Source organism: Aquila chrysaetos, chromosome 20, assembly GCF_900496995.4.
Source record: "Aquila chrysaetos chrysaetos chromosome 20, bAquChr1.4, whole genome shotgun sequence".
Lineage (NCBI taxonomy): Eukaryota > Metazoa > Chordata > Aves > Accipitriformes > Accipitridae > Aquila > Aquila chrysaetos.
The window spans coordinates 18,639,828-18,653,727 of NC_044023.1; the positions used below are offsets into that span (position 1 = coordinate 18,639,828).

Below are 13,900 nucleotides of genomic sequence, written 5' to 3' on the forward strand. Positions count from 1 at the left end.
TTCAAAGCTGGAAGCTCCCTGCAGCCACCTAAGGCTTTGGGGCATTATGTTTGGGAACGAATGCATTTTAAAACGCAATAGAATTGTGTAAACACTGGCAAATAGAAGCTATTCTATTGCTCTTTCCCTGTATTCAATCTGATGCCCAGATCTCTTATCTGTAGTTTATCTCTCTGTTTGGTACACATGATCAGCAAATGCCATTTCAACCAAATGCTTTTTTGTCTGTTAATCCATGCAGACAAAATACATCAAAAGTTAAATATTTTGATCAAAAAATTTCTGTGGCTTTGCAAACAAAGATTTAAAAAAACAGTGTGAATTGGACTGGAAAAAAAAATCTCAAGAATTTTCTGAAGAAAGTTGCTTTCCTCCCCAGCTGCATTAGTTACATGCTTGGAGTTTAATATTCTCATAAAAGAGGCATTTTGTTGAAAAGAACTTAGATATAAGCAATCCCTTATTTACACTAGCAGGAGCTGGGGAACAAAAAAACCCCAAAACAAAACATAAACAAAGCAGGAGCAGTCAAGGCTCTTTTATATCATATCCTTTTTCTTTCCCCATGGCTGAGGGTATCTGTCTCAGTCAAATCAGCCTTGCATGAAAAAACTCCATGCTTCATGTATTCCCCAGACAGTGAGAAGAACACAAAGAAAACCACTCCGAAACATTACAGGCATCTAATTCAGCATGATGTGAGCGCTCACAGCCTGTGATGCCTGGTGACTAACGGCAGTCTGTAATTCTCATCCAGAATTAACAGTTCGGGTCACTGAGAAGCTCAGGTTCCTTGGGATCTGGGAGATCTTGAATGCAAACCGCCCCGAGGGGAAGCATCTTAACTTTAACAATTCTCTCTCTCACACGATGGCTTCGGCACATCTCGGGCAACATAACCTAAAGGTAAAGAAGCTGCATTGTATTCCCCAGGGAAGCTTTTCCCCTCCTTCCCCATGCAGGTGTACCTAATCTCAAACGCAGCAAACTCTGATTCATTTTAAAGCTTTTTCCTGCCTCTTTGAACAGAGCTGGAGGTGTAAAACTTTGAAATCAAGTAGACCTCAAAGGATCAGCAGTGCCCAAGAAGGACAACTGGTCCTAAAGATTAAAAGGCTCTTAATAGAAAAGAAAACCTATAAACACAAGACTCAAAGCACATCATTTTCATTGGGCTCTGGACACCCCTGCCACAGCGTGGTGCTGAGGACTAGACCACAGCGAGCTTTGTAGTGCTTCAGACTTACAAAGGATTTTTTGCCCACTTACCTATTAGAGACAAATAGGAGCTTTTCATCTGCAAATGGCCTTAGTTTGCCCCTTTATGAAAGGAGCCTTGTTTCCAGCCTAGCTATAGCGGGTAGGGACAGGTGAGGGTACTCACTGGTGGACCCTTGTGGGCTACCTTATGATTGTAACTGCACTGTGATCACAAAATAATATATATACACTAAAACCTGCACACTATTACATGAATCAGTTGACATTAAGGTTCAGCACTGACTTTGCATTTGATTATTTTTCAGGCTCAATATCCAAACCCAAATTGGGCTGTATTTAACAGCATCAATAAGTAGTTAGATCATTTTAATTGCTATGAACAGCATTGCTTCTCCATGCTGCCTCTCAGTCTGTATTCATCTCATATCTCTGTTTTACATTGTAAACTCCCTAGGCCAGGGTGTCCAGTTTTGTGGCTTTTAGTACCTAGCACCATAGGATCCTTCTCCATGGTTACTTAATGCTACAGCACTGCTACTAGTAAATAATTATGATCATCGCTTTTGATTCCATATCATGGGATTCTTCTCACGTATTCTGAGGATGCTCTGCTCTGATGATTGCTGTGAAGGCCAGTATTTAGCGGGATATGGTTTTTCAGTTTGCCCATTGCACAATCTATTATTAGAGCGCAAATTCAGCCCTCGTGCCTTTTCATGCATAGCAAAGAGAGATATCTCTTTTCTCCACTGTTAGCAACATTAATGATACCCTTCTGAAAATGATGTGCGAATAGCATCATTAAACTGTTTTGCAAGTGCAGGTGTAAAGGGGTTTTTTTCTGTGTTGTACATATGGAGAAATGATACATTACATGATAAAAATTAAGTATAAGCTGTGAGAAGAAGTAAGAAAGACAACAGAGAGAGCTAGATGATCATTCTAGGGCCCGTCCAACTGAACTATTCTCTTCTATTCTACCCTACTCTATTCTAAGCTTAGCTCACTTGCTCCAACTTCTGCAACTCTTCTTCCAGACCAAAGGAGCTTTCAAACCCAAGGAGTTTCTCCCTGCATTTCAAGTAAACTCAGCAGATGAAAACCACATCCCAGTGGGACACTTATTCAGCAAGTCTGCTGGTATAATCACACACCAAGTGAAGGCCTGTTTTAGAGATACTAACTTGGACTTCTGAACTGCAGTAGCTTCCCATTAGAGTTAATTACCTGGGCCAGAAATACTGCTTCTCATTCTGGTTTATTTTGCACTAAAGTGGGCTATACTTGGATGCACTCCAGCACGGCCCACCAAATATCTTGACCATATGCCACTCAGATCAACCATGTACCTCAACAAATGGCAGGGCCTGGTTTGTCCAGCTTTTCTGAGGAACAAAGATCTCACCTTTCCAAAGGAAGTCTTAATTGCACTTTAAAGAAAATGAAAGTGAAATTTAATGAATGTACACTTGACCTTCTTTACAGGATTTCCCACTCTATATGAACCATTTTTATTTCCCAGAGTTTACTGCCAGCTTTACGTAAAAAACAGCTTCCTTTCTGGGCACGTGACATACCTTTGTGTTCATTTAACCAATCTAAATTCTTTCTCCCTGTTACATTCTTACCTAAACAATACAGTATTTGGCCTAAGTCTCCCATTTGTAAATGTACATTTATAGTATTACACACCTACATGCTTGCACCCGTGTGTGTTGTTTGTTAGTCTGCAGCAAAGGAAGCTGCATCAGAAAGTCAGGGGATCATTAAAGAGAAGAGGTAATTACGTGAGGCTGCCAGGAGAGTTCAAAGTGGCTGAGGGCTGACCACGTTGGCAGTGGTTCATTTTTCATGGACCACACCGGAAAACAAAATGCTAAATTGGAACAGTCCTATGAGAAGTTAGTTTTCCTCTCAGAGCTAGATCGAAAGGGGAACCATTCCTAGTAAATTAGGATTGGAGCAATAAAGTCAGCTGCTTAGGTGGGACGACAACAGGTCTGGTAAGAGAACGTGATGGGTATAACTCTGTATAATGCTATAATAACTCTGTATAATGCTGATGATACATAACTCTAAAGCCGTGGTCACCTCATGCCCACCTCTCCTAACCCGAAAACAAGAATGCAGTTCAAGCACTATTGAAAATGCCGGAGTCCCTCTTTTGTCCCTTGCTGACTCTCTCTTCTACAGTCTCCTGCTCTCTGTGCCACACAGAGCCTCCTCTTGCATGATGAAATGGAATAGCGATACACAGATTTTAGTCTAGGAGTATCTATGGGATTGGCGCATTTATTTTTCAGTTTGGTTTGGTCATACGTTAGAGACTAGAGACAAAGGGACTTGTAGCTTCATCTGTGTAGCTGTGAATTAAGGGGATGGACATTAGTAGCAGCTGCAGATATGTCTTTGGGTGTTAGGATTTTGTGAGCATAAACAGATTACAACTAGATAAAAAGTATATCAAGACTTTAATTATAAACTCTGAAATGTCCTTAAATCAATGCATGCACAACAGGGCATTTTCCAGAGCTGAATGTTGTGATACAAGGTAGTCTGCTGCTTCAAAGGTGTTTTATGGGCTTGAAGCAGCTATGTGGGGTGATATGAATGGGTTAAGCATCTCTATTTGAGTGAGTGTGCGAGAGGCTTTGGCAGTTAGGCTTCATGAGTGCAACCATTAAATTAATTCTTGTGAGGGAAAACAAACGACAGACAGAGCCACTCATGCACCAACTAGTCACAATTTGCAAGGTTAGCTAAAGTTTATCAAAATCCCCAGGCAAAAAATGTCATTAAGATACAGTTAAGGTTATAGACAGATACCAATTCCCAGGCAAGAAACTTCATTAAGGTACACTCAAGGTTGTAAATATATGTGCCAATTAAATTCAAACAACAAGATCCAAACGCTATCATTATTTACAACATTAAATATTTGGAAATTAAAAGCTACTGCTAGAGATAATATAGTTTCTATGAAATTCATAATCATGTTTCAACAAACTGAACTTCTGCTGCTGTTCAGTATTACCTTACCTTCTATTTCTAGTTGTGACGCTCCCTGCCATGGGATACTGTGAAAGCTAAAAGTCTACATGGGTTCAAAAAATTCTGCACAGGTTTGTGGAAGAAAAAGCCAGCTGTAGGTATTGAAAGCAAAGCAGACACTGTTTATTCTGGAGTACCCTGAGCCACAAGTCCTGAAGACCTGGAGAATATTCTGAGGAAAATCTCCTTCGACTTGCCTTGGTCTTACATATGTCCGTAAAGATCAGATTGGCCACTCACGAAGACGGGCTGTTAGGGTGGATGGTCCTTTGGTCTGAAGCTGTATTGCTGCCATCACAGCATTCCCCGCAGTCACAGCATGATAGTAGATCTCGTGTATAAGGAAGCTACGGCAAGCAGTGCCCTGTCTTAGAGAATATAGGATGCAAAACAAGTAATTAAATGTGAAATCCTTGCAACTAGATTTCAACTGGAGGGTTTAGAAGGGACACTCTGCCTCTTAAATGCAGTGTTAGACCTTTGAGATATTATTTAATTAGATTTTTCATTATAACATAGTTGTGAACATTGTCTTTTCTCTTTTAGCTTCAATAGTGATTGGGAAATGGTGGTGTGAGATGGAGCCCTGCCTAGAAGGAGAGGAATGTAAGACGTTGCCTGATAATTCTGGATGGATGTGTGCGACTGGCAATAAAATCAAGACCACCAGAGTAAGTCGTCTTTCTGTCTATACCCAGGAGGTCTTAACAGGAAAGGGAGTCACTAATGCTTGCTCACCCATATCTTTTCTGTCATCATGTCTGCTGTAAAAGTCTTAAAAGATTACTGCGTACCTCCCCAGCCACCCAGTGCTTCTGGCCATAATTCAGTGAAAATTCAGATGGATTCAGGCTGGTCAGCTGGGTCCAGGCTTGATAACCAGCGGGTTGGAGCTGCTGAATTGCCAGGTGACTTTCTTACAGACATTGTCACCTCAGAAAAAAATCTAGTGCACGTCACTGAGTCCCTTTCTGGTGGCTAAAGGAAAGAATATTAGACCGAAGAGATCTGCTGGATCCTACGTCCATTCCTTGGCTGTTCCAGGTCACGTTCGTTTTAGCAGCCTGTACAGGTGCTTTGTAGCATGAAACGGTGCCGAGGACTCAACTCGCTATCTGCATTTCAGATCTTACTTCAGAGCAGCTCCAGCCCCATGCACCAATTCCTGACATACCCTTGCACCAATTACTGACATATTCTTGAGATGCTGAAGATTCAGGTAACACAAGCCAACAGGTGACGACAACTTTCAGCATGCATAGCTAGGAAAATGCAGAGATACGGCTGCAGAGAGAGAGTGTGAATGAACTGGCTAAACTTCTCCCACTATGAGATTACCTTTGGGGAAAAAAGTGTTTTTCAAAAATAGATTCTAGCTTTTCTTTTGCGTTGTGCAATTGTTTCACAACCATTTTCTTCAAACTGCCACCTATACCTGTATTCAACAATTTTAATTAAATTATTTTCATACCAAGATTGAATTTTTTTCCAAGAAAATTACTTGGTTGTCAACTCAAATTATTTTTTATAAATTAATAAATTTTGTTTTTTAGTGAAGTGGAAAATAACTTTTCAAACCTGCTAAATGAAAAAAAGCAAATTTTCAAGAATTTTTTCCCTGTTTAGTAAGAAGTTCTACGTATTCATAGCCAGGTACTAATTCACAGGAACATGAAGCTTAATGTCATGATTTCTTGACTTCTTCCTTTTTCTACAGTCCTAACTCTAGTCATTTTTCATATCTTCTAGGCCTTTTGTCAAAGGAAGAGATTTTACCCCAACTGATCCCCATGCCATCTGAATTCTTTCCCTCCATATGATTTACCCCAGGGATGAATGATTTGTATTGCAATCCTAGTTTCTCGAACGGTGCCTTCTGGCATGGCTAATCTCACCACCACATTAAATTACTAGGATACATACTAATTTAGGAAGTTTTCTTTGCAGAAGGCAGTGAGTGGCCCCTGAAAACAGGATGCATATTATCTCTCTGGCATCTCCCAGAGCAAAGGAGAAAGCATGGAGGGAACTGTGATTCACTGACTCAATTTCTTCCTGCAGTGTTGTTGCTGCTGCAAACCACTCTATGCTCACAATTGATCTCTCCGCACTGAAACACCACTGGAAGATTGTGCCCTAATGTATGTGCCTTGCAGTGCAATTAAAAAAAAAAAACAGAAACAACAAACTTACTACATGTCCTTTTCGGTGAGGCAACATTCTTCTCACTGAAATGGGGAATTAAAATGGAGGAAAGTGATATTAAAGAAGTAATAAGCAACTTGAAGAAGTTTGTTATACTTTTGTTAAATTACAATAATTCAGTACTTCTGCAGTCTGTCTGCAAATTATATAATTTAAGAATTGCATTTGCCTTTTTCTGTGAAATTGTCCTGCTCTTAACTCCCCCAACCCTCATCACATAAACTAGTTTTAGGCGATAGCCTGCATCTAGAAGTGATTGCTACAAATTTAGCAGCTTCATTAATATGCAGATGTATGGTCCAATCTACTCAGTATGCATTATTGTATTTCATTTAAATTAAATACTTACAGAGTGAGTGCTCATAACTGAAAAAATATTTCTTCATTTACCCACAGGAGTTATTTTAATTAGCTTGTGAGGGTAGTACCTTATGGTGCTGCTTCCAGTGGAATTTTGCTTTGTGGCTTTAAAGTATCATTATAGAACCAAAGTGACAAAGGCAACATGACATGATGTGCTTAGCAACTGCCTCTTGCATTTTCTAAGTGAAAATTCTACTTCATAATCCCTGAAACTTTGCTTGAATCCGTACTGCTGTGTTAAGTCTAGCAGCATAAATATAAAGTAATAGAAGCAATCAGATCCTGAAACAGGCATTTTTTTCTTTGTTTTGTCATTTCAGATGGCATCAGAGAAAGAGATTACACTATAATCTGTACTGACCCCAATCCAGGCTGCAAGATTGGCCCATGTGTGTCTAATTTATGTAGTTAAGGAAGTTAAGAAAGCAGAAGAAACGAGAGAAATCATTCAACATACTAGATATATCTGTGGTGATTAGCCAAAAAGCTAGAGCAAGTCACCATAGGATGTAAACTGTAAACTGTTTTAATGAAGGCTTTTCCTTACACTAAATACATTTACGTTAGGCAGCTGCTGTCCTGACAAGGCAAACATTCTCATTTATGACTCGCAGGATTAAAATACCTATTAGTGTATTCTTCAAGGCCCACAGTAAATCACATATAAGCATGTGTGTATGTGTGTATACATATATATGCAAATACATACATATATATGTAGTTTTACAGTGTAGTGTATTACTTCATGGTTGGTTCTTAGATGTGATTAATACTGATCAGTGTCAGAAGAAGGTGGACAACAGATCCAGTGAAGGCTTTGCCAGCACATCCTCCATTCCTTCCTTTTCACGCATTTATTCCTGTGTTTAGTCCTTTAGCGTAGCTCACTAATTACTTTGCTAAAGCCAAAGATATAAAGCTCACAGCCTCTGTAAATCGATTTGTTTTCTATTTATGATCAGAGCAAGTGACAAACACTGGACAGAAATCATTTTGTAATTCAATTTTTTAAGCAGTTTCAAAGCTTTTTTTAAACCCTATTCACTCCTTTTTTTTTTTTTTTTTTAAGAACATAAATTTCAATGCTTTCCTTAAAAATGTGGGGCTCTTGGAGCTGTACCAGGACCTGGCTGGAGATCACATCACCACATCTTAGCAGAGCAGCCGGCACCAGGGGAAATGCAAGAGCCCGGTCTCAGTCTGGATGCTGGGAGATGGGCACATAAATGCCTGTAAGAACCAGAGCTGCTGAAAAACATGAAAGCATGGCTCTTCATTCATCCCATGTTTTATCTCTTCCCATCCGAGTGAGGGAGTCGCTCACAAGCTCTTGGCATTGGGTTGGTGTCTACACACGACTTGCTGTGCACCATTTGCAGGGCCCTTGAGGAGCGCCGTGCTCTTCCCCAGGGCTTTCTGCCCGGGCTCATGTACACCCTGCACTGCAAAATGCCCTTTTTTTGTAATCCACACTAATAACACCTGGCTTTCACGTGCTAGCCCTCTGAATACTCCAACAAGCTGGTTTTCTGCTGATACTGTGGAGGATGGAAATTAAAGCATTGAGCACCTGGGGACTGGCAGAACAGCTCAGCTCGAAGCATCTCTCCAGCTTCACAGCCTGTCCCCTCCACTACAGCCCACCCACCCCCCAGTTTCCAAAATAACTCTTGGTTTACCATACATTTTGCCGTCAGAGAAATGCAGGCCATTTTACGGTGCCCCAAGTGACCCGAGCATCACATTTCTTAGCAGCCACTGCTCATCTCACACTGCAGCAAATAACACCTGAGGTGCCCACAGTCCCTTGTCATTCCCTGCTCCTACACCAGCCTCACAAATTCTTGAGGCGGTGTACAAATGAGAAAGGGGTGTATTCATCCCCAAGAGAGAAAAACCCAGCAGGGTCACTTGTCAGTGGCAAACCAGGAGAGCAGAAAATGGGAACTGGGAGAAGGAAGGAAATGATAAATGAACGCAGAGTTTTATTTTCTTTTTTTAAAGCTGTCTAACTAGGTTAATATGTCAGAGGATTTCCTGATTAAGTTTTTCTTTAGAGCAGTGAAGAAACCCCTCTGTTTTTGTGATAACAGTCGCTGTAATTAAGAGGTCAGTTCAAAGCAGTAGAGCACAAGATAGTAAATATCTCTTGCTATAAGACTTACGCTGCATTTCATCATATCACCTAGTGCTTAGCTAATAATTTGTAGCCCTGATTTAATGCCCAAGCCTGCTCGTGTTCAAGTCAATTTGAGTTTCATTGCTGACCTAGTCGTCTAGCAAAGGGTTGGACCCCTTGTGCCATTCATCTGTGTGTATCAGTGAGGGAAAGAAACAAAAGCCTCGCCTCGAGAGAGCTATTTTTGCTTCTGGTCGGTCGTTCTTATTTCAGCATCCTAAAAAAACCTCTGGGCGGTGGTGTTTCCTCTTCAAGCCATTAGTGCACTCACTCAGATCAATTGTGGTGTTAGTCATAAAGAACGATGGGTTTATGGTCTGTTGCAGGCTGTGTTATCTCACCCGGGGTGAGTAGATGAAGTCGGTCAGACTTCCCAGTCTGTTATATAGCTAGCGGCTCCTATCCTGCCCCTCTTTGGGTACGTGGGTTGGGGGGGGTCCAAATGAACCTGAAAGATGGATCCATCTGCATGTCCTTGTCCGACAGAAGCTACTAGCATCACTCTGGGAAGGGGAGGGTGGAAGGCTGGGGTGAGCATGGCCCCATGCCCAAAGCTGTCCTGGCATCTCCTGCACCACCGGCCCAGGTGATGGATGCACATCCAGCATCTCCCAGGGCACAGGCGGGAGCTCGCGCAGGGTCTGCCTCTTGCCCATCCTTAAATCCCTGCAGCCCCAAGAGACAAGAATCCCCCCCCAAAATATTGCGATTTAAACTCAGCTATATCATGAGCAGGGGCAAAGTGCCATGAAGCCTGGGCCTTTCTTTCCTCTCGTAACGTATTTTAAATAGCTGACTCTTTCGCACTTTCTTACTGCAGATCCACCCGAGGACCTAACAGAGCGCCGTCTGCATGGAGACAGTGAAAGCCCTGCTGATTTATGAGGACAAAGTATTGAAAGTTTAAAACCATCTCAGCATTTACAAGCCAAATGGATTTCTTATTTGCACTTTGACTGTTTACCAGAAAACAACGCTGGCTTTACTGTGTGAAAGAAAATATTCAGTGGAAATAATGCCCCTGATTTTTGACAGCTGAAAATAAAAATGAAGAAAATGGTTCCTTTGGTAAAGTTTCCGAGATTGCGAAGTACAAACAACAGTATAAGTTTGGATCTACAATTTACTTTATATCAGTAAAGTATATATATATATAGAAATATATATATATTAATATATGATATTTTGAAATAAAAGCCTCACTCTTCAAGAAATTGAATAGTACCACACTTTGCTGCAGCTGCTGTAATTTTTTTTTTTCTTTTTTGTAATGGTCTGGAAGATCCCTACCTGTTTCAGAGAGAAATGTGGCAGTGAAGAGGCAAAGCAAACCTGCTTCGGTACAAGGACGCCTAAGAGCTACACGAATCCTACCGACGCGGCGTCCAGAGCTTCCTGTTCCCTTCGGCAGAATTTCGAGGGCATTTGTCGTTCCACTTTGTGTTCTGGAGGCTTTTCCCCTTGTGCAATACTAGCATGCTGGCTTTGCTTCATTAACCATACTTGATTGATATATAACAATGATAATTCTATCCTCTTCCAAGAAAATATTTTTAGAGCTGTTAGATATTCCATGAAGAAGAGATGGACAACTACTGAGTGAAGTACAGTATGTATTAAAAGTTTATTTGGCAGAGTTTGGTAGACTGTGAGCTCCCTTCTTATTAAAGATGTACTGTACGTACAATGTCTTCAGACTTTGTATAGCTCGTAGAGACTGCAGTAAAAACCCAGTAACCAACTCCAAAGCTTTGCGTTGTTGGCTCGCTAATTCTTTGAAACAACAACAAAGCTATTTCTTTCCAGACCAACATGCCAGCGGGCTTTTACATACGGTTTGGTTTTTTCACAAGCCCATTTGCAATTGGTGAACAAGCATTTCAGCTTAAACGAATGCCTCTGTGGACACCTCGAACGCTCAGGCACACCCGCACGCAAGGGGCTGCTTGGCTGTGTGCTCTTATCCCACAGCACACGCGGGAGAACAACCTAAATTTAAGCTTCCCTCGTTGCAGGCCAGGCTAATTCTCATTGAGAGCATTTGTCACCAGCTAAAAGCATACGTGTGTGCAATTCCATGGCACAGCAAGCGCACAACAGTTTGTGGTAAGCAAACTGCGCCTGAGCCCTGCTCTCGTTTCAGGAATAGTTTCTTTCAGTTTAATTTCAATCGGTTTCTTACTAAGGTGAACTCAGCTGAGATGAGATGCTCTTCAGCAAGAATGCGTCCACAGAGACATTGATCTACTCACTGCGAGCGGTTTGAATTCACATTTCTAGCTAAGCTGTTGCTGTTCACCATGCAGCCTGGCCCTTGCATTGCTGAAGATCAAATCTGAGGGCTGAAATCTGCAAGCCTAGTTCACATTCCCAGGCACTTTTGTGAGCAGTCCAATTAATTTCAGGGGGTTTATTCATGTGGAAAAGTATCTTGCTGTCACGCATAAGTCTGCGCAATCTACCCTTCAGTATGCCTAATGCTACCAAATCAAAGAGGAATAGGGAATTGTAAAACTTGTTCTATCCAGTCCAGCTTTGTTTCTTTAATATTTCCAATTTCCTTTCAGCCTGCTTACCTGTCTCTCACAGGACCCCTTTGGCCATGCTGATCACTTTTAATCCAATGCAGAGGAAGTGCTGCACTTCCCGACCTAGAGTTGGTCAAAATTCTCCCACTAATTTTCTTTCTCCTTCAGGGCAACCACTTCAATCCCTGATGCTTCAAGAGGCAGAAATTTGTCACTGTAATTACACTGTATATTAAAGCAGCTACATGACGTGTCACGCCATACTCCGTGCCGTCTTTCCGTGCTGGGCCTTGCCTGATGCTCACAGTGGAAATGAGTATGTTGTTTCCAAGTACTTTTATTATTTCCCCGTACAAAAGATATGAGAGTGAAAAGCATCCAGGGAAGAAACTTGTTTTTCTTCTGTGCATGGAAAGACTAAACAGAAGCATGAGCCTCACCACCAGTTGTAGGTCCTAGCACACGGAGACCAGCCTCACTGGTGGCCCAGCTGGACAGGCCACGTATTTTCTGGCCACAGCCACCTGCCTAAACCACAGAAGATACCTGGACCCATGTCTGTGTTTTAGTTATGGTCTGCCATGGCCATGTATCCCTAGTCCCATCATCTCAGTTCGGAGAGGACCACTGCCTGTCTGGTTACCCACAGATAGGTGTGCTCCCAAAATGAGATCATCAGACCAGCTCCAGGCTCACCCGCCACAAGTAAAGAGAATATATAAATAAATAAAATTTTAAAAAATCATAATAAATCAAAATAAATCCTTAGCTTTTCTTAATTTTACTAGAACAGCATTTTAAAAACCCCAGGACCCTCTAGAGCTAGGAAACCCTTTGTGGACCAGGAGACAGACCCTGCCACCAGGACATAAGCTGATTAAAAGCCAGGATATGTTACCACCCCTTTACCGGTAGGAACTGAGGCATACAAAGCTAAATGGCCACTCAAAATCACATTGGAGGGCTATGGAAAATCGAGCAAAAATTGAACTTCGGTTTCCTTATTCCCAGTCTACTGATACTGTGTAAGATGACCCAAACACAGCAAACTAATCCATGGCCTCTTGTATCCTTTGCCAAAGTCTGAGGTATCACCATTGAGAGGTAGTTACCCCATAGCAGTCTATCTGACATGGCTCAGACTGTGAGTAGATAACAATGCTTACGTCTGTGTCTATGAAATATGCCTGCCGAGATTGGGAAATATTAGACTTGCTAAAATATAAGAAGGAAATGTTGTCATTACCACAGCAAAGTTTCTTAGAGATGTTTATGAATTTTTCTTTGCCAGTAGGCAGCCTCAAATATCACCACACCAAATTCAGTAAACATCTGCGTCTCTTTGAAGTTGCTGCAAAATCTGCTCACGAAGTGCAACACTGAGAAATTGCTGTTTTAATTAAAATGTTTTAGAGGGGAATTAAGGCCTTTGCCAAAATAATAACTAATAAAACGTGAAGTCAAACTAAGAGCCGGGTGCAGCTAACCTTCATTGTTCCAGTGAACCAAATTGAAAACAATAATAAAAAAATTCAACTAGCCTGGAGTCACAATGATCATGTATTTCAGTGATACGCACAGTAACACAGTTTATAGCGGGAAAATGTCAGAGCTGCTTACCTTGGCCGATGGAAACCCGATGCGTTTCAGTGCTGGAGTGAATGGGTCCAACATCCTCATGAGAAAGTGAGGAGTCATGCCATTCTCTGCACAAGGTTAAAAGGTATTTACATCAACAGAAGAGAAAGTTAAAGTTCCTGCTTTCTGGCAGAAGTCTAGACAGAGACGTGTCAGGGAAAAAAGAAAAATATTTGTAAATGCATCGAAGATAGATTTATGTCAGTGTTTCTTCTTCAGATGTGTGAAACCAAGTTATGTAAATCTAAAATGTACAAGTTGGAAAAAATACTGAAAAAAAAAAAAGGGGGGCTACCATCTGCCTGTTGATTCAGAAAATCTAGAATATGTGCTTCTGTCCAAAAATCTCTGGTAATAAAGAGCTCAGTGTGGTATGATTTGATATTGGTTTGAATATGCTACATGCTGTATTTGAAGAAAAAAGACCCATGGAGAAAGTCCACTCCTATGGCCAACAATTACGAACAGCATGATGTGCACCCAAACTTGGCATTACACAGAGAAAGGACCATGACAAATTACTGAAGGTGATACAGTTTATGATGAGTGATGCTCTTATCAGACCTATTGATCGACCATTAACAGAGTTTGCAGATACTTTCAGTGGTGTATTGCTTGTATGTTTTCCTATTATAAAATGATTAGTTACATTCCTAATTCTCCTCATTTGCCACTTTTCTGTTTCACTGTATGGTCCAAATATAATTACAGATCA

General features: G+C 41.2%; 1 protein-coding gene across 1 annotated transcript in view; it reads left to right on the forward strand.

The window, feature by feature from the left end:
* TAFA1 (TAFA chemokine like family member 1) overlaps positions 1-13,567 on the forward strand; it is a 237,915-nt gene extending 224,348 nt beyond the window's left edge. The window contains exons 4-5 of the mRNA XM_029996299.1: positions 4,819-4,943; positions 9,840-13,567. Coding sequence (XP_029852159.1) covers positions 4,819-4,943; positions 9,840-9,857 — 143 coding nt within the window. The 3' untranslated portion in view covers positions 9,858-13,567. The remainder of the gene's footprint in view (positions 1-4,818; positions 4,944-9,839) is intronic.
* Positions 13,568-13,900: the final 333 nt, after the last annotated feature.